Genomic DNA, 25,513 nt, shown 5'->3' on the forward strand with positions numbered 1-25,513 from the left:
GCAAACCATTATCCACTGCTGATACCGACATATGTCTCTGCATTTCCTGGCCTACCTGTAAACAAGGCTTCTAAGACACAACAGTTTTCATTGATCGGGACCGAAAGTAACTATGCCACATATTCTAAAATACATTTGTATGTTGTTTCTTGCAGATAAGTTTAATAATCAAAGAAAATAAATATCTCAGAAATTTATTTACAGCTGGAAAATCTTCTCTCTTGAGTGGTCTACATGCATATACATGTAACACAGATGCCACAGATGAAATTATGGTAAACCGTGTTTGGTGAGAGTCCTGTTTCCAAAGAGTGTGTGTCTCACTCACCTGTTTGACTAAGTTGAGATGTGCTTCTGCTCCTTCGAGACACTATGGCCACCACTTTGGCACTAAAGCTGGAACGCCTTTTCTTCCCACCTGTTCCAACCATGCCGACAGCCGTGTCCGACTGACTCCCATCAATGTGCTCCAGCTTATACATCTCTCCGCTCACACTTGTGCTCTTAGTGATTCTCCCTGAAGTCCCCATCCGTCTGCCTTGCATTTTAGGAGTAAATGTACTACAGTTACAAAGTAAAAACAAACATGTTAATTTGTCTGTGTAACAGCATTTACAAAAGCCTTTTTCTATTTTTTCAGTAAATTAATTTTAAGTCTTGATACGCTTCCATTTACTTGGTTTTTCTGGTTGCAAGTATAAGTTATTATTTATTTGGTTATAAGTAAAAGCTTAATTTGATGCTCCTCAGAGTACGTATTTCCAATACTATTGTTTGTTCTCCACTTCTTTGAGGGAAATAAATAAAAGGAACACTTCCTCATGTTTTTTAGAGTGACAGAGAAACATTTAAAAGTTATGTGAAGACTTCCTGTCTATATCTCCACAATACAGAAACAAATAAAACAGTAATTTTACAACCAAAGAAAATTGTCATGGGGCAGCAGTTTAACACATGCATCTTATCACTAGTGCTCACCAAAGCCTTAAGACCTAACAGAAATGAAGACATCATCATCTAAATTTTCATACTTTTCACAGAGATAACGTAATAATAGTATTTTTTAGGTCTTCAGTCACTTCATTTAAAGTAAGTGCAATAATCACAGTATGAAGGCAAAAGAATTTTGAGGCAAAATCCCAAATAACTAGAATTTTCATTGACTGACAAAAATTGATCACTCTGTCAGTCCTGTTTGAGTTGCTTTAGCTATTGAATTGCATTTGAACGTTTCCATACAAATCCTTTTTCTGTTCCAGTGTATAGAGGCAGGATAAAGTGTTCACAAACATGTTTTAGAGAACAGTCTCAAATACACACAGAACATGCTAATACTCACTCCTAAGTCTGCTGTGACCAAGCAATGCCCTAGCTCTAATGGCAAGATAAAGTTAGGTGTCACTCTGAAGAGACACAGAAATCTAAGTTGCACTGGACTCACTTTAGATGCAGTTGTTAAATCAGCCAGGAGCGCAGGAAATTCCTTGACCTTTTATTGCTGATTAGTAGACCTACTGGTAACATGCTATTTTAGGATTTTTTTTTTCAGTTTTTAAGTATTTTGAAGTCAAACTTATTTGTTAACCAACAGTCCTGCCGTCTCTCCCAGCAAGATTCCTCCCCAGCAGATGCAATGGCCTGCTCTTGTCCCCATTCCACCCACCCCTCACTCCCTCTGCCAAAGGCAAAATTAGAAAGAGTGGTGTTAGAGGCTTCTTTATATCACGGCAAGTTTCAGAGAGATAGGAAATCAGGCCAGAGAAAAGTGAGGGGAGAAACGGAAGAAAATATGATATCCTGTAACTTCCATGGATCTGGGCCCTGCTGGAATTTGAATCAGTCCTGTCCCAAAACAGGTCCAGGAAAGTATAAAAAAGTGTATCCCTAAAATGTAATTATAACAGTGCAGCCCTGTTTCACTGGCAGTTACCAAGAGTTACTAACGTGTGACCATAGGTAAGAGCACATAAAAATAGAAGTTGGAAAAGTAAAGTCTTTGAATAGACAACACTTAACAGAAAGATCACTATCAACCTCTACATAGAGGTTTTTATCCTCAGCACTTAGAATCTGCTCCTGTTGAGCTCAGATAAAAAATCATCTATTCTGTCAAACAGAACAAACTGCTTGATGCACTAAAGTATTCAAGAACACATTTTAGTGGACTACCTGAGGTACTCTGAGCTTAAAACATGTTCTGTCATGTCCCCTCCTGTCCCAGAGAAACTTTACTGACTGGCTTTTGAGTTTGCAAGGCAAAAATAGAAGACATACATATTTTGATGTTTCTGTATAGAATTCCTTTGTCTTTTATCACCGTTCTCCCCCAGCACACACTCTCACATAAATGTGAGTGCACACACAAACATATTCAATCATTCCAGGAAGAATTTTAGCTGGTGAAAAAACACAGCAAAACTCAAAAAATACCATCTTCCACACATATACAAATACCAAAGAAAAGGTCTCCAGGGTGATAGAAGGCAACACTGTTAACTGTTTCTTCTATGGAGCAAGAGACACTTCACTATTTCAAGGAGAGGGTGGAATCACACAGGCCTCATTTTCATCCTGTTTCCTCCTTTGATTAGACATGGACAAATCCATTCCAAGTGGATAATTTTTTCCAACAGCACTTGGAATTGGATTTCAGTGACTGTTTCTATGCTGTCAACAATGACCCTACACAAAGCCTTCTGAAGTAATTTTGTTCCCATTTTTAAGCCTTGGAGTTGTCAATTCTGTCAATTTTTGAGTTTATGCATCAATATGTCAGTAAGAGAGAGGAAAGAAACTGAAAAGACTTCTTTTGAGGGCATCTGTTGACATTTGAACCATATTAACATGCTAACACACTAATCTATAAACCTATAATTTCCAGCACTAAAGTTCAATGGACTATAAAATCTGCCATGCAAATAAAGAATTATTTACCATACTAATGAATTTGCTCTGCTGAATTTCAGGTGTTTATGAATATAATACTAAATAGTAAAATCACAATGTTTTAATGCCAACTTTCACTTTTCTTTTTTTACATTGTACCCAAAATGCTCTAGTCTCACTTTATTTAATATGTATTTAGGAGGCAGTGATGTCCATTAGCTGAGAAACAATAAATGATAGTATTGTAACTTTTGGGAAAAAAATATTTTTGACACATGAATTCACTAATTCAGGGAGCATGGAAAGTTTGAATAATAGAAAAATTGCTTTTTCCACAGACTCATATAAATTTCATTTTTGTTTCTTTGCAACAGGTAGAGGGAACTAGAAGATTTATTGTAATTAAAAATAAAAAAGCGCAAAATTTAGAATTCAAATTAATCTTATACTTGTTTTTACCTGGAAAATATGAAGTCGTACATTCTTAGGAAATATGTTCTAGTTTACTAGGACAAAATAGCTATTAATTTGCTAGAAATGGGCATAATGGGACAGGATCTTACAGCTGTCCAATACTTCCTCTTGTCATAACAAAGCAAACATTAAGTTTTCTTTGCGTTCATCTAATCCCTGTGCTAGCTTATTATTTTTCACTAACTAAAACAGTCTCAAAAGAAGGGGCATTTAAAATTTAGCATTCTTATGCCATCTAATTGAGTACCCTTAAAACACAATGCTTTACCACTACATTACTGATTATCACTTGAAGAAAAAGTTCCTAGCTCATACTCTTGCTTTCTTCACTACTGTTAGAGTTTAATTTATGAAGCACAACCAAGAAAAAGACCTGCATGAATATATCCCTCTGCACTTAACTGTTTTTATATAGCATACCTAATTTTATTCTTTTGTTTTCCAAATTTGCTGGGATTATTAACATTGTTTAAATGCAGATGCAAGTTTTTGCAGGCCTGTGGCTAAAGTTGGTAAATTATTAAATTATATTTAAACCTAGTTATCGTAACACAATAAATAAATATTGTTTTCTGTAGCAAGATAATTAAGAGTAACATATTTTTCAGTATAGTCCATTTAGTCATAAATTAATTAATTTACTAAATTTTTATTTACAATTATTTTATGATCTTAGCAATTCTTCTGATGAATAGTTCATCAAAAGTCTTGTGTTATTTCTAAGAATTTCTAATCACAGTCATAACAACATAATTGAAGTGCACATTAAGAATGGTTACAAGACAATCTATATGGGCCTGTGTATTACTTCATGGATATTCAGCATAGAAATAGAGTAATTGGATTTTTGACTCTTTTTTATTTTATTTTTTTTTTTAGTTAACTTCTAAGGAAGTTAACCTCTCTCTAACCCCAGCAAGAGCAGAGGAGCCTCCCCAGAACGGGGGTCAGACACTACCCCCAGGTTCCTGCATCAGCAGGGAAGACACTGTTCCCTCTACCAAGAGAAAAAAGTTATATTTCCTTCCAAAACTTATGCAGTTGAGACAGATCCCATCTAAAGTTGTATCTGAACTACATAAGGCAACATCAACACTGTATTCACATGTCAGCCGTCAGAGTTCTGAAAGAAAGCAACACATTCACTTTTGCAAGCAGTCCCTACCTGAAAGCTGTATCTGTGGGAACAAGGAATGATCTATTAAGACAAAAAACTTACTCAAAGAGTAGTTTGAGTTACAAAATAGCATAAAAATTAACCCTGAAGCAAATTCTATAAGATGAGAACACTACAAAAGCACTGTGTATTATACTTGGTTATATTAAAGTAGAGCACACACAACTATATAGAACTAAAATCAAGCCAAGTATCTGTATTAAATCATTATATATCTTTCTATGTACAGATAACTACTATATATGCATTCAAGATCCATAAAAGCATATGGGACAAATCATTTGATTTGAGAAAATTGGTGTATAGATATGCACTCAGTATCTCTCAGTAATTACATAAAATACCTGTACATTCCACCTGGAAAAGGAAGATAGTAAGACAGTGGTAAGCTAGAAAAATACTTGCCCATAAACTCACCTATGTAATATCTGGAAGTATATCCTTTCACAGAAAAAATCTGAAATGATTAGCCATTGCTAAAATTACAGCATTTCCTTCCTTCTCATAGGATTACTGACGATGTATAAAAAAATACTTTAGGTGCTTATTTTCATGAGCCCTCATTTTCACTCCACCCATTTTCCCAATAATGTAAGCCATGAGTAAATAAATGATGCCCTGTATTCCTTGCTGTGCAGATGATGTTGTAAGTTCTTTGCAGACAGTTGCAGCAATTTGAATCTTTCAGCAGAATCCCTGGCCCTCACCAGCACAAGCTACTGCGCTTCCCCTCTCTCCTGCCGAATGCAGCATCACGTACTAACTCACAGACCCTATGGCACCCTTTTGCAATGAGGTAGCCCATGAATATTAATCATCTCCTAAACACATAATAGCTCTGGACCAAAGGGAAGGTATTTTTATAATGAGAAACATTACATTTCTAAAAAAAAAGTGTCTTGTTGTTAGTATTATATGATATATAATCAATAAATACAAACACTTAATTACTTATCTGTGAGTTTCTCTAAGAAAATATTTATATATTATATTATATATACCATTTTCTGCATGATAAAATACTGTACATTTTTTAATAAGTATTTATATTCATTAGCATTTAATAAATTAATTGAACCGTGGTGCTTTAAAAACCAAAGGGAAAACATATATCCTATATTGTAATTCTCTCTAGTTAGTCAAAAGAATTTTTTAGACCATAAAAGTTGGTTCAATCAAATAATAATTTTGTACAGTCTGTTCCAATTGAAACTACATATTGATTTAACATGCACATTGATCATATACTAGATCTATGAAATAACTTTCAGAATCACAAAAAAAGCCTTGCTTCTGCTGTCAAGTCACCATATTAGAGTCCTGCTGGTGTATAAAGATATTTGAAGATTTGTAAGTAATTTTTAAGTTATATCTGCTGCTGACAATATTCTTATATTGCATAGAAGTGCCACTCAGTGACACAGCTGCTCCCTCTGGGATGACACATCCCCAGCCCCACTGTGTTTGTTCGATGTGCAAACTCTCACTGAGGTAAGGGCTGGGGAAGATTTGGTTGCAGCAATCTCCTCTGGGAGCTTAATTGGTTAAAATCCTACTTTGGAAGATCAGAAAAATTCCATATTGGAATACAGTATATCAGAATCTGAGCTGTGAAAATGCTTTTCTAGGAGCACACTGCCCACTGAATTGTGCCAGTTTCACAGCTCTGACAGACTTCTCCTTTTTAAACTTGGAAAACTATCATTTCTCCATGAAACAAAAGAATAACAATTCTTTTCTCTTCAGAAAGTGAGTCTGAACATCACAAAAGATAAGCAGATTTAAACTACTTTCCAAGCAAAAGATAAGCAGATTTTCATTATTGGCTATGAACATTTCAAGTTAATTTATATTCTCTGAAACAAGCAGAGCAATTGTCTCTGTATGTGGGAGCCCGTGTGTCTGCCTGCACATACCCAAGGCACCATCAGCCTGAAGCCAACTAATTACATGAATCATAAAATGAAGCCAACACAAAAGCAGCCACCCCAGGGGCTCTGCTCAGGGTCAACTATTGCTATTAAAGCTCATGTGGAAAGGCTCATGTGAATCAAAGGGCAAACAGCTCAAATGCCCCAAACTTGACTGCACATGGCCCCATATATTTTATGTTAAAGTGTACCAAATATAGAAAGGATGTAAATGTTAAATCTGTATCAAGAAAATAGATATTGGGGTTATGTGCATGTGTATGACAAATAAAAAAATGTGTAGCTCAGTACTGAAGGAAGCTTTCTTCAGTATCAAGAAAGCTGAATTCACCAGTTTTTCTTTCTTTGCATGACATTCAGGAAAAACATTCTTTTCCCTGCTGTTTTTCTTTTTCTCTAAAGCACAAGGTATTGATGTACCTGTAGTCTCAGTGCTCTTCATGCAAAAAAATGCTACATCACTGATATCAAATAGATTGCTCACAGCTCCTTTTCAAAAGTAGGTAATAGCAACAGGCAATAGCAACAAAATATGAAATGCAGGAGGAGAATCTGAAAAGCTAAATGGGACAGTGCAAGGCCAGGGCTAATAAAAAACATGCAGATAAAATTTTTAAAAATTTGGTAAACTGAGATGAAGATAAAGCAAATGAGAAGTACTCTGAGATCTGAGTCATGGCTAAAACTATTTTCCTACATTTTTTTTAATCTAAAAATAACAAGTACTGCCTGTTTAAAATATTATCATCATGTCCTTAAAATAAAAGTTTATGGATTATATTTCATCTTTATCAACTGTGGTAATTAAATGAAAAACCAATTAAAATAATTTTTCCATCTTTTTCAAATTGTTAAGAAAGACTGCTGGTGATGTGACAGCTCCTTTGAAAAAGGAAACATAATTAGATAATTAAAAATGCAGAAGCAATGCTCCGTAGTACATTTTTCATGTACAGATGTTCTGAAGGGATTAAAGACTCCATCTCCCTCCCTCTCTGACAGATACATAAAGCAGTTTATAATGATGGATTTTCAAAAATCATTATCTTTAGATAATGAATAATTAGAACATTAATTACTCTGGCTTCACCTTGGTGTTGTACAAAAATGACCTCAGAACAAGAAGTTTCCATCTGTAATATACTCTCTGGGGGTAAAGAGGATATTTTATATTTTTTAAGCAGCTTATCTAAAATGTTTTCATTTATATTGCCTTCATGGCAATAATTTCGAGGCTACTGCCCTCTATTTCCCCCTGAAAAAGGAAAAGTTGTCACTCAGGTTACTTCAGAGTGCCTGTCCTTGCCCCAAGACAGATCACCTGAGCAGCAATATTAACTAATCACAGCACATGCTCAGTGAGTTTCTCTTTAATGAAACTGGGAAGTGCACAGTAAATGAAACTATTTTTGAGTTTTGTTTTTAGCTGCAGTGATTTGGATAAACAGAAACAAAGTAGGATTGGCAATTTACTTTAACTGTTGCAGTGGATGCTTGCAGATTATAGACAAAAAATGCCTTGTGTGTTACCTGTATCTATCCTGTTTGTCAAACATGAAAAATTTAGGTGGAAATTTTCCATGTCTGGTTTCTGTCCATGGTTGAATTTCTTCTTTTATCTGCTCTAATTTCCAGCTGATATGCCATGGCAGATTGCCTGGCCATTTTGAAGGAAATTACAAGAAAGAAACAAAACCAAAACCAAACAAAACCCCAGAACAAACAACAAAACCAAAATTATAAATTCACTTCACTTTGAGAAGAGGCTAGTGCCCGACTGAAAGATTCCAATGAGTCAATCCTTCTATTTGGCACAAAGAGTACCTGCCAATTCTTTTGATTACCTGTCAGTTTGGTAAAACAACTTCTTTAAGTCATACCTCTCATGTTAAGAGATTTCTAAGAGACCAACAGTTAAGATACCAGGAAACTTTCCTGTTACAAAGTGTCATTGCATTCACTCATAGGTCCTGCTGCTAAACAGATTGTACATTTCCTGAATATTACTATTTTGCCTCCAAGTCAGAGGCAGAAAGTCAGTATTTCCCAGGAATTGCACCTCTTGCCTACTCTGCATTTGGGAGAAATTAGCTAGACTGTCCAGGATGCAGGGAGGCTGCAAGTTTGTTGGCCATCAGGCTCAAGACAAAGTCACCTGCCTGGAATACAAAGAGTATAATGGACAATAATCCCTGGAAGGAAACAGTTCATGGTGATTCGGAAGTAGAAAGAGAATGTGAAAACTGAAAAATAAATTATTTTTATGACTCTTTCTGAAAACAAAACAGTTCCTAAAAATTCCTGTGGAAACTGAACAAAAGAAATCTTTTCCATGTCCCATCAGAAGTATTATATTATTATCCCCCTAAAAGATGTTCAGTTCATCATTTGTAGCCAGGAAACACTCACTATCCTCTCCACTTTTGTAGAGAAAATACCTTAAAGAATCATTTGTGAGTTTTGCTCCAAACTTCCCACATGATGGGGATGTTGAATCCACAGCATCAAGATACATAAACTCCTGTGCAATGGGAAGCATATAACCACCAACAGAGACATGTCTGAAACGACTTGTCACTAATCACATAAAAACTATGGGGCAGAGACTAATTTCCCAGAGCAGTAATAAACTAGGCAAGTGAGAAGACCATTCTTTATCTTTCTACAATTCCTGCCTCATTCTCTAAACAAGTGGAGAGAAGGCTTTATCCCTATGGTTTCGTATCAAAATCAGGCTTTTTGCTATGTAAATACTCTTTTTTTTTTTGTAAAAATGAACACTATTACCATCCTGAAGTTTTAAAAGAACCTTCCTTCATTTATCAGTTTAGAAGACAGCTACAACACAATTGTCCACATCTGTGAAGCTGTTAGTCCTTGCTAACCCTGCTAGGGAATTTGCAATAACTAAAAATTTCATTTTGCACTGTAATAAAACCCTATCATCTTTCAAGACCTGCATTGTTTGTTCTTATATACATGTTTCTCTATTTTAATTGTTGTATTTTAAGCAAAGTAGCAGTCATACTACTGCTACTCAGCACAGTTACATGAAGACTGACAAGTTTTCCATCAGCTTGAGCTTTTGGTGTACATAAAAACTAGACAAGGAGTTTAAATTTTTGTTTAAAATACCTCTCTGTGTTGGCAAAGATCATTTACTCCTCTAGAAGGAAGTTGAATTAAGGTATCAGTTTGTTAAGCACACAAAGAAGTCTCCCTGTTTTTAAATGAAGGTATGAACTATTGTTCTTTTAAAACCCAGATTTAAAATGTTACCATAATGCCAATGTGTTCCACAGCATAATGTTATTAATAACCATTAAAAGTGCATTAATTCTTGTAAAAATGCATCACTACCTTGACTTGTTAAAGAGTTTCACGGGTTTTTACTTTCCTGTGAAATTCACATTGGTTTTTTGGCTTATAAACTGTATTTTGGCTTATAAATTTCCAATACAGAAAAAAAAAGACTGTTATTCGTACATTTTAATATAAAAAAAATATTACATTGTAAATATAATAATTACTTTAATTAGTGTAGACTACTTCTAGTACCTCTACTTCTTTCTTAGAAAGGAGGTATTCCAATATACATAGAAGAGATAAGATTTCATACTTATGAGAAATACAGTCTACTCATCTTAAAAAATCTTGCACATGAAAATTGCAGGATCTACAATTTGTAAAGAGAAAGAAATATCCAGGTCAATAAATACTCTTAAGTCAAGTTCAATTTGCAGATACATAATTTTAAAAAAATTGGGAACTTCGGATTTTGACTAATAAAAATGGAAACTTCAGAAAAGAGAACATTATGTCTCCAAAGCCATGCCAGTTCACATTAAGAAAAGAAATGAGTAACTTTTCAATGAGCACCATTGCACTGATGTTTTGACAGCTGATTAAAAACAAATTATATTGAAGCATTGATTCTGGTGGTCCATAGCCTAGCTGATAAACTGCAACTGTAGCCATCTGTAAATTTGCAAGATCTTAGCTATGCAGGCTTTGAAGCCGGTATAATATGGAAGATAAATAGCAAATGAGAACTTGGTTCAAGATTCTTTATAAATGTGACAACTGAAAAGGTTGATCTGATTCATAAGTGAATATATATGTGGCAGAATTAATCATTTCTGCCACTGCTGTGGGAATGTAATTGACTCTGTGGTGCTTTAGGCCTGACAAATATGGAACAGACCTTCCACAGTGATGCTTTGAAATGCTGCACATGGCAGAATTTAAGCAGAAACCCAGGAAACACCCCTTTGAAAATGTCATTTGAGGACCAGCTTTTAAAGTGATGCAGACTGATATTGCCACACCACTGTCTGTATAGCTGTGGAGATTTGTAATTGGATAGGATCCAGCTTTTCCTATATTGCTAACATCTACTTCAGAGCTTTTTTAAACCTGTTTGGCAGTGCCACAGTACACACAGCACACAAAATGATCTACTATATCTTCTAGTATAGCAGCTTGAAGGCTCTCAGAATCCAAGAATGAGGAACCACCTTGATTCCAAGTACATGGTGTCTCCTTTGTCCAACAAGGATCTGAGTTGATAACACCTTGAATAATTAAAATAACTTTTATTTTTATACACAATACCAGTAATGAGAGCTATAAACCCTGGGAATACCCAATTTTAAATAGTATACAGAAACAGATGCCCCTTATGCTAGACTCCAGCACTGCATATTCCACTGCAAATTTATATAGTTCAATCCTTTCTTTATATAAGGTGAACTTGCCCTTACACTGGTTTGTTTAGAAATATGAGATCAAATTTAAGAAGGGTGCAAAAGGTCTGTTGTACTCCACACATCTTCAGAATCTTCTCCCAGGTTTACATAATGAGTGTGGCATAGTGAATATCCTCCACAAAGCCAGTCTGAAATTAGTTGTGAATTTGTTTCCATTTTTCCAGTTGATATACTTTTATTGATGAACAAGCTTTAGTGTTCTTCTGTTGTTACCTCCACTAGTTCCGTTTGCTATATTTATATCAATAATTAAAATATTTCACATTTCATTATTTTTCATGAGTTAAGTATCTTGACTGCACCCTTAGTCACTGTGGCATAAATTCAATGTAAAGATTTTAATTAGTTTTGCAATTAACATGAAATTAATGAGTTTCTATATTTCAACACAGATCTCAGTCTCATCAAATGCATGAAAAACCTTGGTGTGTTGTTTTCTTTCACTGCTATGACATGAAGTAAAACCTGGCTCAGCTGGCTCTCTGTGGTGCAGTAGTGCTGCATTTTAGTGAATCAGTGTGCTGAGAAGGGTGGCTGCAGCCCTGGTCTGAAGAGAGGGTGGGGAAGGAGTGACCAACCATACTGCACCACTCACATCACACAGATTTATGATGTAACAAGCAGCATGACTGGGAAGCCTGAGAAGATGTCAGAAGACTCTTCAGACTCTCTCTAGCCCCTCACTGCTATAATTTGTATCAAACTAGCTGTGAATCCCCAGGCTACAATGGCACATGGGGTTACTGCTCCCCAGATGTAGGATTTTCCATTTCCTTTGTTGAACTTAATGAGGTTCCTAATGGCCCATTTCTCCATCCTGTTGAGGTCCTTCTCAACAGTGTTACATCCCCCTGGTATATCAACTATTCCTATCAGTTTTCTGCTGTCTGCAAACCTGCTGAGGGTGTGTTCTGCCCCATCATTCCAAACACTAATGAAGATGTTAAACAGTACTGCCATAATATTGACCCCAGGCATACACCACAAATTATTTGCCTCCAGCTGGACTTTGTGTCACAGGTCACAATCCCCTGAGCCTGGCATTCAGCCAGTTTCCAATCTGCCTCACTGTTTACTTACCCAGGCTGTTATTTCCTCAGTTTGTCTATGAGGGTGTTTTAGAAAAGGGTGTTGAACTTCTTACCAAAGACAAGACAGAGAACATCTGATATTGTCCTCTCATCCATCAAGCTAGTCAACTAATGAAAGAAGGCCATCAGCCTGGTCAGGCTCCATTTGCCCTTTAAAAATTCATGCTGACTATCCACAGTCATCCCCTTGTTCTACACTGTCCTGGGTGACTTTATGATACTGGTATCCCCAATTGTCTGGTTTATGTTATATATTAAGTTCTGCACCTTTAAGACTGGCTTTGAGAGCAAGAGAGGGGGAAGAAGAAGCGCACAGTGTGTTAAGGAAAACATCACATATGTTTGGAAGAGCTAAGGCCTACAGTTTCCAAGACCCCTTTCCCTTTCTGAAGATAGCAGTGATGATTTTTTTCCCAGTCTTCAAGAATATCCCCTTGAGTGCCACCTTCCAAAGATTATTGACTGGCCTTTCAATGGCATCAGTCAACACCAGCTCATTTAGTATTCATGGGCACACCTTGTCATGTGCTAATAATTTGTACATGTCCAGTTTACTTAAATATTCCTAGATCAGATCATGTCTGCAGAGTCCTCCAGACTTTCCCTCCAGTCATCAGACTTTCCATACAGTCATTCACTGCAGAAACCTCCTGGATTACCTGTCCCCTACTGCATTGCTCAACCATCAGATATCAGGATGATTTAAGTTCTCCATAAAAAGCAGAGCCTACAATAGGAAGAAGGTTTCATCTAACTCCGACGTTAATCTTCACATATAAACTCTCAGCTGGTTCATTACCCATCTCTAGGCAGAGCCCCCTGCATAGTCTCATGCTCTCACATGAAAGGCTACACCCCTTCCTTGCTATCCTGCCCTGTGCTTCCATGGATTGCAGCACTCCAGAGCTATCCCACCATGTCTCTGTGATCATGATGAGACCACAGCCCTGCAGCTGCCCAACAAACTTCTAATGCCTCTTGCTGGTTCCCCATGCTTTAGAACACAGGCCATCCAGAGAGCCACACACTTGTGCTGATTTCCCAGAAAAAGGTATGAGAGCTTTCCCTAAATGCTCTTCTCTCAGTCACATCCTTTTCCATGTCCATAAACTCTTGGTGGCTACTGCCTGCCCAGTTTTGCTGTTTATGAGGTCCTTGCTGTCTCCATCTCTCTGCAGCCATTGCCTATCAACCCACCAACCACCTCCTCACCTGATCACAAATCATCATTTCTCCACTCCATTATTCCTGTTTCAAAGCTCAAGTGTACTGGAGTTAAACATCAGTGTACTAAAAGAACAACAGTTACACAGAAGTTGTATATTCTGTTCTGGAAATCAGGGAAGAAAATGTTTGTCAGGTAGAGCCTGACAGTACAAACTTCAGTGACATACAGAGAACATAAATCCCAAAAATGGGTTTGTGATACAAGCAATTCAGTGGCATGGCACAACATGTGAAATAAATTAGAACTGATTTAAATCCACTGTTCCAACTCGTTACATTATCCTCTTTCCTTGATAAGCTCATATAAAATATTTTAATTACAGTTAAGCATTCAATTTTAAAAAGCATGTAGAAACAGATTAAAATTTGGCACAGACACAATGATATTATATCACAGATTGATCAAGATAAAAAAAAATTATTACAATTATTAGTAAGATGTGGTTTTGAAATTTAAAATGAGAGATAACAGTAATGTTCCTAATGCAGGGGCAATTTGTTTGAAATCCAGATACGGTGAGACAAATTCACCTTAAAAAAAGTTATTTAGTCTTTCATAAATTTAGCAGATTTTATTAAATCAGATTTAGGTGAAACACCTTATGGTAGCTTGTTATTCCTCCAAAACAGAAGCCTCTACCTCACCTTTACCATGCAGGACAATTCCCTACTTAAAAGCACCAAGAAGTCCAGGTATCCCTGCATAAACAGGCTACAAACAAAAAGTGATGCAATGACAAAATCTGGCATAATTTTTAATTAAGTCAGCAAATGTCTTTCTTTGTCTGATCCAGCCTGTATCATGCTGATTAATCATCATGGGTTCTTACTTATCAATCATTTGCATTAAACCATGAGAAAAATTCATTCTGCTACATTTAGGATGTGAGAAATATTTGAGTAAAATCTTCAACATATGCAGGCAGAAAGTACTGTGTGACTGCATTATGAATGCATAAAGACCATGACTGATGAAAGAAAATCTCCATAAAGAAGGACTGGTCATTTGGCTTCACTCAACAAATACACACCAACTCCAAATTCACAAATCTGATTCTGATTCAAATCGAAAGTCCCAGAACTTGCTGTTCTGGTATTCCTGGTATTTTTTTTCTGCACTTCCAACTAGAGAGCAATGGCAGTTTACCAGACTTCCCAGGACGGTAACAAGAAAGAGTTTTGAGTTATTTAATGTACAGAGTAGCTTATCCATGCAAAGCCATTTTTTGTAACACATACCTGAAAATGCTAAACAAATTAGAAAGCAAGAAGCTATTTTATATATTTATTTATATACTTATATATACTTATATACTTATATTTAGAACTTGTATCAATCACTTCAGGTTACTAATCTGAACCACAGACTGAACCTTCAGAGTAAGGATACTTGTTGAATGACTTAATTTCATGAAATGGCTAGAACTGAGCCACCTCCTTTGAGTTTCTATATGCTTACTAGGTTAATCTCTAGAACATATCTGGAGAACAAAAGTAGGTGCATAAAAAAGGCAGTTCAACAAACTTAGTCCTTAAACGTAACATTACGCTCACACAGTTGCCATGGCCACTGGCCTGACACACTTCCAAATGAAGATGATGGTGGATAGGTGGTTTCAGAATGACAAAAACAGGTAGACAAAAAAATACTACCATTCCTGCTCAACTATGCTATCCCATCCTGCTTGCGTCAACATTGGGTTCTTTGGAGGGGCAAAAGGAAAATTTTAATTTCAAATTAATAATCCAACTCGAACTTAAAATGTCTAATTCCTTTACCTTAAAGAAACATTAGTAATTGAGAGAAAGAATCCTTTTAATCTTAAGTGTCAGAAATTAAAGCAACCAATCTAAACAATTCATCTAGGGTTTCTTCAACAATTAATGCTAGAAAAGTATGATTCCCCTGCCTTCGACACCTGTCTGAAGATGAGGTGAACCATCCAAGATACCAGGTGTTTTCTTCTCTTTAATGGTGTCTTAGGTAAGCTAAAAAAACAATAAAATAATATTATTTTATTGTTTTATTTTATTATTTATTGTTTAACTCCTAATAATATTATTAGAAATTAATTAAAACTATTTTTTAGGAGAATTCCACTCAAGATACATAGCTTTTAAAGCCAGAGTTACACAGAATGAATCTCAAGATGAAAAAAATTGTTTCTAATACAATCAACCCTGTTCCAAATCTTTTAATTTCTTCCTCATATTTCTGCTGAAGAAACTGCATTGTATGTTATTCCTACACATTTTGTTTACTATGGAAATACTACCTGAATTTAGAGAAGATAAAAGCAAGCAACCATAAAATGTCTGATTTCTGAGGTATGGATTCTGTAGACAGTATCAGAAAGGGAAGGCATCTGAATTCCAATTACATCTCACATTACTTTGCTTTTACTTTAATTTACATCTTGCTTCTAGAGTGAAGCTGAGCTGGAACTCTCACTGCAAACACTTGGCTTTGTATATTAGGTCACCCCACCTGTACCCAAAGTGGTCTGCTGTTCCTAAGAATGGAAGAAGTTGAGAATTTGACCTCAGGTTTAGCCCTTGCCAGGCTCACACAAGGTTATTGGTTCTCCTAGTCCTGATATTTATGATCAGATATTCTGAACTCAAGGAAAATTTCTGATAAAATATGTTAGACATTTTTATGGGGAAAAAAATCCTGTTTTTGTCAAACCTGACAAAGACACTGTGAGTGGGACAAGTTGAGAAAAATTCTGTCTATGAAATAAGGTATTTTGGTATGAAAAAAGCCCCTTGTAAGAGTCAAACACTGAAAAGCTAGAACACAATGAAATGCAGTATTTAAAGACATGAATTGAAATTACTTTAAATACATTTACAGTTCCACTGCAGTGTTCTGCTGGATCATGGATTACTGCAGCTGTCAGGTTATACCTCCACCAATCTGAAATGGGACGTTAAATATCCTTGTGAACATTCCTTGAAAAGAAAATGAGTTGGACTTTGCTCAAACATAGAGGCCAGTTTCTGCATTTCCCTAACATCCCTTCCTTTTGCATAAACATATCAAACTTCTGCACCTGATCTTATCAGACACTGAGTCTGTCTAGAAGTGTTCTGAGTGGTAAATGATACCTTCCAGACTTATATCAGGCAGATTTCCTAGCAGGGATATTTTGATTTTTTATATAGTTCTTAATTCTTCTTGTGTTTTACAACACCCAAAGTCAAATTTTTGACAGTTCAGGAGCTGGCAGATATAATCAAAGACTACCAAGGTAATCCTGCAGCCATTATAGTTGTAGAGAGTTTTGTCATCAGGTTAAATGAAAACAAAAACCAATCTGTGCATCTAAAAATCCCCTAACCCCAGAATAGATTAGTATCAAGGATGAAAGATGTATTTGATTATTGATAATGTGAATGAATTAAACTACTTTTGAACAAGAAATATCAAAATTTCTATATGAATAATAGCTTCAAATCTAGTAATTTATCATATGCATGAAAACAGCAAAACAAAGGCATGTAGGTAGGGAAAAATATTTTGAGGAATAAAAACCAAGCCTTTATGACAAAAACTGTTTAACTAAAAAAATCTAGTAATGTTTCTGCTGTAATACCTTACTGACATATTGATTACACTGATTCTTAGCCAACAATGAGAGGACAGCCTGTGTTCAAGTTCAACTGGGATAAGTACATTAATCTATCATCTCATGGGAAGTTTGCTTCCTGTTTTAGATGCACAACTATTGCATCTAAAATACTGTCAGGCCAGTCATGGAAAACAGTTTATATGTGCATAAAATTTTTCACAAATTCCTATGTTGTGGTTATCCAGTTTCAAGAATTTCTGGTTTTATTCTGGCACTCAGTGAAAGAGGGAGTGTGGTGCAATTGAATCTGCATGGAGAACTCACCTGATCCTGCCTCGAGGGCGCTCAGATTGCTCTGACATAAAACTTGTGCTGCTGAGGCGAGAGGCACTGCTGGTTCGGGAAATGGCTGACACATCACTGACATCACTATCTGATGATTTGGCAGAGACGTTATCACAACTTCTGTACTGATCTGTTTGTATATTATACTAGAGATCAAGAAAAGAAAGGGTGAGGAGTCTCATCAAAACAGACTGCATTCATTGAGACAACACATGACCTAAGCAAGACAATCCCCTTTAACTGTTTTTAGATATAACAAATTGTATGAAATTCAAAGACATGCCTACATTAAATAATGTCTTTACGTCTAGTGCAGAAATCAAACAGGTTATTTATGGACTAAAGAAGATACTCGGAATAAAATAACGCACTGGAAATTAAATAGGCTGTTGGTTCTTCAGCACACTAGAACCACAATAATGGAGTATTTATATGAACTATTTATGCAGCAGACAGACATCTCAAGCACATGCATACCATCCATTTAGCTACAGACCCTTTTTTATTTTTAAAATACAAAAAGTGCATACTATAAAATACCTGCACATAGAACTGCATATGAACCTGAATGAAATGTAATGCTACATGACATTATTAGGGACTGATTTCAATTCCGAAGTTCTATTAAAAAAGAGAAAAAGTACATTTTCTATCTCAAAATATCTCTTTGTATTGTGATACTAGAGAACTAATTAAGCAGAAAGCTAACTCAGCAAATACAGTATTTGTTTCCAGGGAGATCAGTTCCCTGATCTAGCTGCTTTTACATCTGCACATGCCTAAGAATTACCAGAAGACACAGCAGGAGGAATATGTGGACAGGGGTAGAAATTACTTTGCTTTTAAAATCAACTGTGACACCACACCATCTATCACATAATGCTCTTATTACTCATATCATCAGTCAGACAAAAGGAACCTTCAATCCTAGCAGTCACACTTATCTAAATCTTCACTCATACAGATATGAGGACCAAATAATTTTCATAATCACAGAACTAAAACTTACTGTCATTAGATGAAGGTACTCTTGGCTAGAAAGCAACTAAATCAGTGGCATAATTCCCTGGGTATATTACAGGAAAACTATCAACACTTAGGAGCAGTTTTTGACATGACACTCCAGAGGAGTTCATTTTCCAAATGTGTGCTCTGTAAAATTGCAAGCCATAAAACATTTATTTATAAATCATACACAAATCTGTGTCTATCTGTGAATATCCAAACTCCAGCTAGGCACTGGGTTGCTGGCTGAGTCACTTAGCAAATGCCATGACTTAATTTCAAAAACCTAGCAAACACAAACTTGAGTTTGTACAGATGAATGTATCAGGTCTCCTCTCCTTAAGTCAGGTTTATCTTCTCCTGCTCCAGTGCCTTTCAGCAACTGTGCTTGTGCACACTTGGAAACCTCTTGGTAAAACATTGAAGATAAAATGAAGAAGTCAATAGGAGCAGAGAAGGGGAAGCAATAAAGCAATTTTAAGCACCAATTGTAAATACAGAAATCTGCAGGACAAATGGAGGTTGGATAAATTTACTGTCACAGTGTGTTTTTCAGGTGTGCATTAGAACACTGCTTAGCAAAAATTTTAGGCAGTATCCTGTGAGGTCCTTGCAATGCCTCAGTAAAAACATCAGCAGGAGAGAAAGCTCTGATTTATTAAAGGTAACTTCAAGAAAATGGGTAACAGAAAGGGCTCAAGTACTTTGATAACAAAAATATTTTTAATTACAGCAGGAATTAATCAGGAGGTTCTCTTAATAAGTGATTTGTGACTTTACTGAATATAAATGCCCAATGGGGTTAAGGTAAGACTGTGCTCATATGTTTATTCAGCTCATCTTTCATTAATGACTTGTAGAGTTTGTTACACAATTTTGCTGATTGCTATCCTTCAAACTGCAAGATAAAATGGTAACTCCAAAATGCAAACACAAAACATACTAATTCTTATCAGACCTATTTCATAATAGGATATCTTATTTTCCTTCTAAAACTAAAATGTTGACAGCAAAAATGCAAGTTTGAAAACTTTTTACTTAAACTAAATATAAACATTCAGAGACTAGAAAAATGAAAGGTTTATTCTCTCCAGCATAATTTAAACTGCCCCAGTCCCAAGACAGACTTGATGTTTTATGCAAATTTAGGTGAAAATTCCTAAAGAATTCCTAACAAATCCTTCAAGCTACTCTAAATGAGACATTTAAAAATATGAAAACCATCTGGACACGTGGAATGATCTGGCTTTCAATTAAACTAAACAGATTTTAAATCTGCAAAATCATTAAATAATAATCTGTTGATTTCAGTGAAATAGGGATTTCACCCATCCCATACATTGAGATTATATCTAACAATTATTCCTTTGAAACTGAGGTTTCAAAAATTCTTTGTTTAAAATATAACCACTCAATTTCTTTCAAATGTATGGGGTTTCTTAAGCATAGTAACAGACTGTTTCAGAAATACCTCCATGCTTTATTTGTATTTGCTGAAGATAATCTGACTTCTTCCCTCTGCCACTGTAATGTCCAATTACTTCTCTTCCTCACCAAAAGGTCCATATTATCTTTGTGGCCTTTGGTTTGAGAGTGCATACAGTGAACCTGCAGTGGTAGAAGACTGAGGTGGTCCCTGAGCAACCATGACATGCTGCTGGAGAAGGCAGACTACCCCACTGAGAGAGCCACCACGGCCAGATGAGTGACTTCTGGAAGCTGTCCTGCTGGAGGCCTTTCTTCTAAGTATTGAGGAAGATACAGACTGCTGGTCTTTGTTCCAAGCCACACCTGAATCTGGCTGTTCAGCCCTCAACTTATGATTCAACAGGTGAACTGTGTACGTCATGAAGAACACCCTCTGTTTCACTTGTACTGCATTTGTTCCACTTTTCATGGGGTATCTACATGGGCTGGGAAAGATGGGGAGAGGGGGGAGAGGGAAAGCAACAAGCATGGTTGTGCAGCTTACCAGTTAGAATACTGGGAGGGAAGTTAGAATTTCCAGTTTGTATATCAGTGGCTGTTTGGAGATCCATCCCCATCAATTGAACGTTCAGTATCAACATGAAACCATTTATTGGTGCAGGGGTCTTCAGCCCAGGTAGCATCCCCTGTAACTGGGGGCTATATAGATATCCTCACTCTGTTTTGCTCCCTATAGTCCAGCAGTGTGAAAAATTAAATTGTTCTGTAGATATAAGACTGGCCTAAAATACAGTTTTTCCTATGCTGGTAAGCACTGCATTTTACAGTGAGATGGGACATAAAGAAAAAACTGAATCCATGTCTTCTACTTGCCTTGTGTTGCAATCGCAGCTCGTGCAGAAAACATGGAGCCTCCCTTCCTAAACAGGACATTCATGGCATGGCTGAACTTTTCCTACCCCTTTTATACTGTGTGCCAGGGCTGTGATTCCCAAGAAACTGAAAACATTTCCCTTCACAGAAATAGAGATCAGCACAAAAAAGTAGTGATGCTGAAAATCAATGCTGAGTGCTACAGAGTTTACATTTTACTACTATGACTTCTGGATTTAGCTTTTCCTTCTTATACCTGCTGCTTCTAATTAATTCACCAACTTCTAATTAATGCCACCAACAGGAGGCATACAAGTTTTCCTACTGATTTCCTCTGATACAGTCTGACAATCAGTCATCTCAGCTAACAGATGAACAAAATGAAAGCAATTTTTAAGTTAAACTTTTTTTCATTCCAATATAGAGAGAAGTAAATAGTACTCTTCTACAAAGCGGTGCTCACTAAAATGAGAATATTTTACTGTTGCAATACACCTGAATGTATCATTCAGGAGAAAAATAATATGGGCTAAGACCCTCTTAAAAGGTACCTGCAATGCAGTAATGCCTGCAGGTTTCCAACTGGGCTCAAAAATAATACGATAGAGTTCTCCTCTAAAGCAGAAAACTGCTGCTCTTTACAACTGCACATATATTTGCAATAAGTTTCCCTGACATGTTATATTTAAACATTATAGCATTTTGAAGCCTCAAAATGAAATATATTTTCAGTGCAATCACTTCTCTTTCAACTCTATATCTTAAAGCTTATGTAACATTTCTTTTCCAAGCTGCACTATTTATCACATTAGGAGAGTCACTGAAGTTTGCAGCAACTTCAATAGCAATTACTAAAGAGTAGGTCTGCTTTTTTAAACATTAATAGCAACTAGTTTCAAATGCCAAAATATCTGCACTGTCTTTGCCTGAGTTACAAAATCAGAAGTCTATGAACAGGTGGAATGCAGTTCTTCCATTGACTTTACCACCTATGGAGCTTTTGCTTCTTGCACACCAGCAGAAGGAGAAAAAAGGGGTATGATGAACTGTAGATGTGTTAACATCAGTGGGAAGAGCATAGACACAAACCAAAACAGTGTACCTCACAAATAATTTTACAGCTCCTTAATGATTAACAGTGTCAGCAATTTTACTGTTATAAGGCACATCTTAAAAGTCATTTAACCGTCCATTATAATTGTATTATCTCTCATATTAGAAAGTATTTATAATATGAAAGTATTTATATTTCTAGATTTAATTTCCAAAACCATGAAGAATACAAGAGTTCAGAGCTCTGAAAATTAAATGAGTATGCTGTCCTTAGACTACAAAAAAAGTCCCAGGTGACTAACCTTGACTAATATATACCTCATTATGTGCTTAGAATTAGGAAATGAAATGAGAAAATAAAAAGGGCTTTAAAATGAAGTCATTAACACGAGGAAAGAGAAATCCCGACCAGATGCACAGATTCTTCCAGGGACTTATACAAGTCTCGAGACCACAGCTATCTTTTGAGGCACTTTAACGAGGAATCTTGTCAGAAAACACTGAATCCTGCACAAAGCACCTTGAGTTTTATGATTGCTCCCATAGGGTTCCTCTGAATGCCACTGGCACTCACAGCCCAGCAGCTGGCACCTTAGGGTATTCAGGGCTCATCACTGACTCCCACCAACTTCTGTCTTAGGAGCAGCTCATGGTCCAGAGCCTGCCAAGCACCAGTGATTCTAAAGAGCTCCTCCTATAATTGCATCCAACTCCTATGAACACTGCTCAGCTTCCAAACAGGGAACAGTAAAAATGAGCAAGTCAAACCATGAGAAAACTGCAGTGAAGCCCACAGGTCAAATGAATAGAACCCGCTAAATTTTGTGAAATCCAGCCAGTACTGGAGTGACTGCCATCTTAATACTATATAGAACTTCTTCTTCATGGTGGGTGAAGGGGACCAAAAGAAGATGCTACATCTATGTCCCAAAGCATTTTCCATATACAGCCCTAGATGTTTACCCAGCATGACAGAAAACTTTACTTAATAAGCCTCCTATCAGCCCAAGTATCCTACCCAGCCCCTGCTTTAGAAATTAACTGTAAACATACAAGAGTTAAGACAGTAACTATTGAGTTAAATCCACAGTGCCACTGAACAAATGCCATGATTACACTTTTATGCTAAATGCTTTTCAATCACATACAGTCTTAAGGCTGTAGTGCATCTAAATATAGACAGATATCCTTTTTAAGTAAATACTACAGTGCTCTAATCAGTAACTCTCTTGAATAAACAGAACTTCCAAAAATGGGAAGGAGGAGCAGCTGCAGCATGGTGTTTGTGTTCTATGTGTGGCATCTGGAATAAGAAAAAACTTAAGTGTATTTTGAATTTAAAGGCTAATTGAGTTACACTGTAAATCACCTCTGTGAACATCTGAAATTATGCCACCAAATGTTTTGATTCTCTCAAGTACTGAAACAGCACAAATATGTGCACACTAGCCACTACAGCCTAACCAACATATAAGAAAGAAGGCAGGCATGTTTAAAGTTCTTCTTTAAATACTTTTGACAAATTCTCAGAGGTCTGTTTTTTTTAATTTATTTTTTTTTTTTTTTTATCATGTTAGAAATGACTGTTCCCCATAAATTAGGGAGTCTTTCCACTGCACTGGGAGGAAATAAGGATGTGAGCTCTGTGAAGAATATACAAATGTTGCATGGCAGACAGTTACCTATTCAAATCCATTAATGGATGTTCAAAATCGAACCCTGCATTGTATATGCTTGAAAAACTATTGCTTGCTTACTGAAACTAGAAAATTGAGAAACTGAGTGGGAAAAATTACAAAACTATAATGCATCAGAAATTGACTGGAAATTGCAAAGGACCAGTCACAAAAAAGGCTTGTTTCAATAAAAGAGAAAACTTATTTAACTTTCAAGAATTATTTTGTAAATGCATAATTAACCATTGTAAATATGATCTCATACTGAAGGAAAATTTTTGAATGGTTTAGAGAATTTCATATGTAATAAAACAGGCATATTTGAAAATGCAAAAATATTGGAAGAATCAAATCCATGTGAGCTGATTGCTCTGAAATGCAGAATGGACTGTTTCTCAATATTCAGCACAGTATAATTTCTCAAATAAATGTATTTATTTTCTGGAGCAGTGGGCAAACTGCTATTTGGGAAAGAAAGAATCATTTTGGTTAAAGAGGGAAAAACTCTACTTGCAATTGCTATTTCTTTAACAGTCAGTTAATATTTATTTTTCACTATTCCAGAATGGTATAATTACCATTTAATATTTATTTTTTTTATTTAAAGTAAGTCTTGTTTCTGCAGCTTTCAAAGACTCTTCACAAATTTTGGCAGCAGAAGCTGGGTAGTCTTTGGTTCTAAGAAATCTCAGTCATCAGCTTTACCACAACAGCTACATTTTCATTAGATGATGTACTACATTTTCATTGGAGCTGTCCAAATTTTCATCTGTCTTCATTATTCTCTTGACTCTTTCACCATTTTCTCAGGATAGAGAAAGACAGTAGCATAAGGTTTGGTTTGTTAACATTTTTAAAGTGATGACTATCACCATCACTGAATATCCTGGTGTGTTAGAATGGGTTAATAGAATTCTTTCTCAGCACTTAAAAATTAATTCTATGTTGGACCATCTTATCTAGGACTCCAACATTATCATGTAGAAAATGCATGAGAAGTTAAACATTTAAAGCCCAGGGCAATTCTTCTTACTACCATTTCAGCATGGGAAACAAATACAGAAGACAAGGCACTCCAAAAATATTTCTCTTTAACAACCAACAGAGAATTTGCTTCTTCAAAATTTTTCTCATAGTTTTAGAAAAAAAAAAATCTGAATAGTATAATTTCAGTGTTCTTTTGATTTAGTACTCATCATGATTTAAATTTTGATTTCTACATGCATTTAAAACCAAAAGGAGATCCTGGAAAACTCAAGGTTCTAAGAATAAGAGAAATTTGTAATATTGCAGGTTGATATTTTCTAACAACTATTTAACCATACATTGGATCTATGCTGATCAAATTAGAAAAACATATTGAAGGGCCAAAATGATGCTTATAATAAATATTAGAGAGTCAGAATTAAAAAATTAATTTCAGAATGTCAAATACACAAGTTTAAATCAATCTGTAAGCACATATAATCTAACTCAGAAATCTGGCCTTTGAATCTGAACAAATCTCTGGTCATCATGGCAGAAGTCCTCAGATTGCATATTATCTCTCTCTCATGAGAATTTTGTCAACCCTATTTTAACTATTTTTTCTGACATGTTAAGCAGTTGGGAAGTACAACACTGCATCTCACCCTCCTGCTCTGAGTGGACCTCTTTTGAAGGTAATAGAAAACCTCATAGTAAATTAGCTGTTCTAATGAAACAAATTCTTGTTCCTGACAGAAGATCTCATTGGAAATTTCCACCCCAGCTGTTGAGTTTTTTTAACAGCACTGATATCCCACAGACTGGCCACTGAGGACCTAAAGCTTTGTTTCTCGTCTTCATTTTGAACTGTTCATTTAAGTTGTTATTAAAGTTGTCTGCATATTTAACTGCAAAAAGATCTTGAACCAATCTTTCAAATCTGCTACATATTAAAAGTTAGCTGGCAAATTTCCTATTTAACCATTCCTAAGTAAATTTCTGATTTTGTTTTAGATGAGTACCTCACTTATGCATTA

The 25,513-nt window shown here is 35.9% G+C and overlaps 1 protein-coding gene across 25 annotated transcripts in view; it reads right to left on the reverse strand.

Annotated features, from left to right (window-relative positions):
• RIMS1 (regulating synaptic membrane exocytosis 1) overlaps positions 1-25,513 on the reverse strand; it is a 302,405-nt gene that overhangs the window by 40,187 nt on the left and 236,705 nt on the right. For 14 of the 25 annotated variants that reach the window (XM_015620669.1, XM_033512971.1, XM_033512969.1 and 11 more), the window contains 2 exons: positions 17,455-17,621; positions 329-561 (listed from right to left, as the gene is read on the reverse strand). The exons of 10 other annotated variants lie outside the window; for them this stretch is intronic. In XM_015620669.1, the coding sequence (XP_015476155.1) occupies positions 329-561; positions 17,455-17,621 (400 nt within the window). Of the gene's footprint in view, positions 1-328; positions 562-4,954; positions 4,977-17,454; positions 17,622-25,513 lie in introns of those variants that run through there. One more of the 25 variants, XM_015620683.1, reaches the window with a different exon arrangement.

The sequence above is a fragment of the Parus major genome, chromosome 3 (genome assembly GCF_001522545.3).
Source record: "Parus major isolate Abel chromosome 3, Parus_major1.1, whole genome shotgun sequence".
NCBI classification, from domain to species: Eukaryota; Metazoa; Chordata; class Aves; order Passeriformes; family Paridae; genus Parus; species Parus major.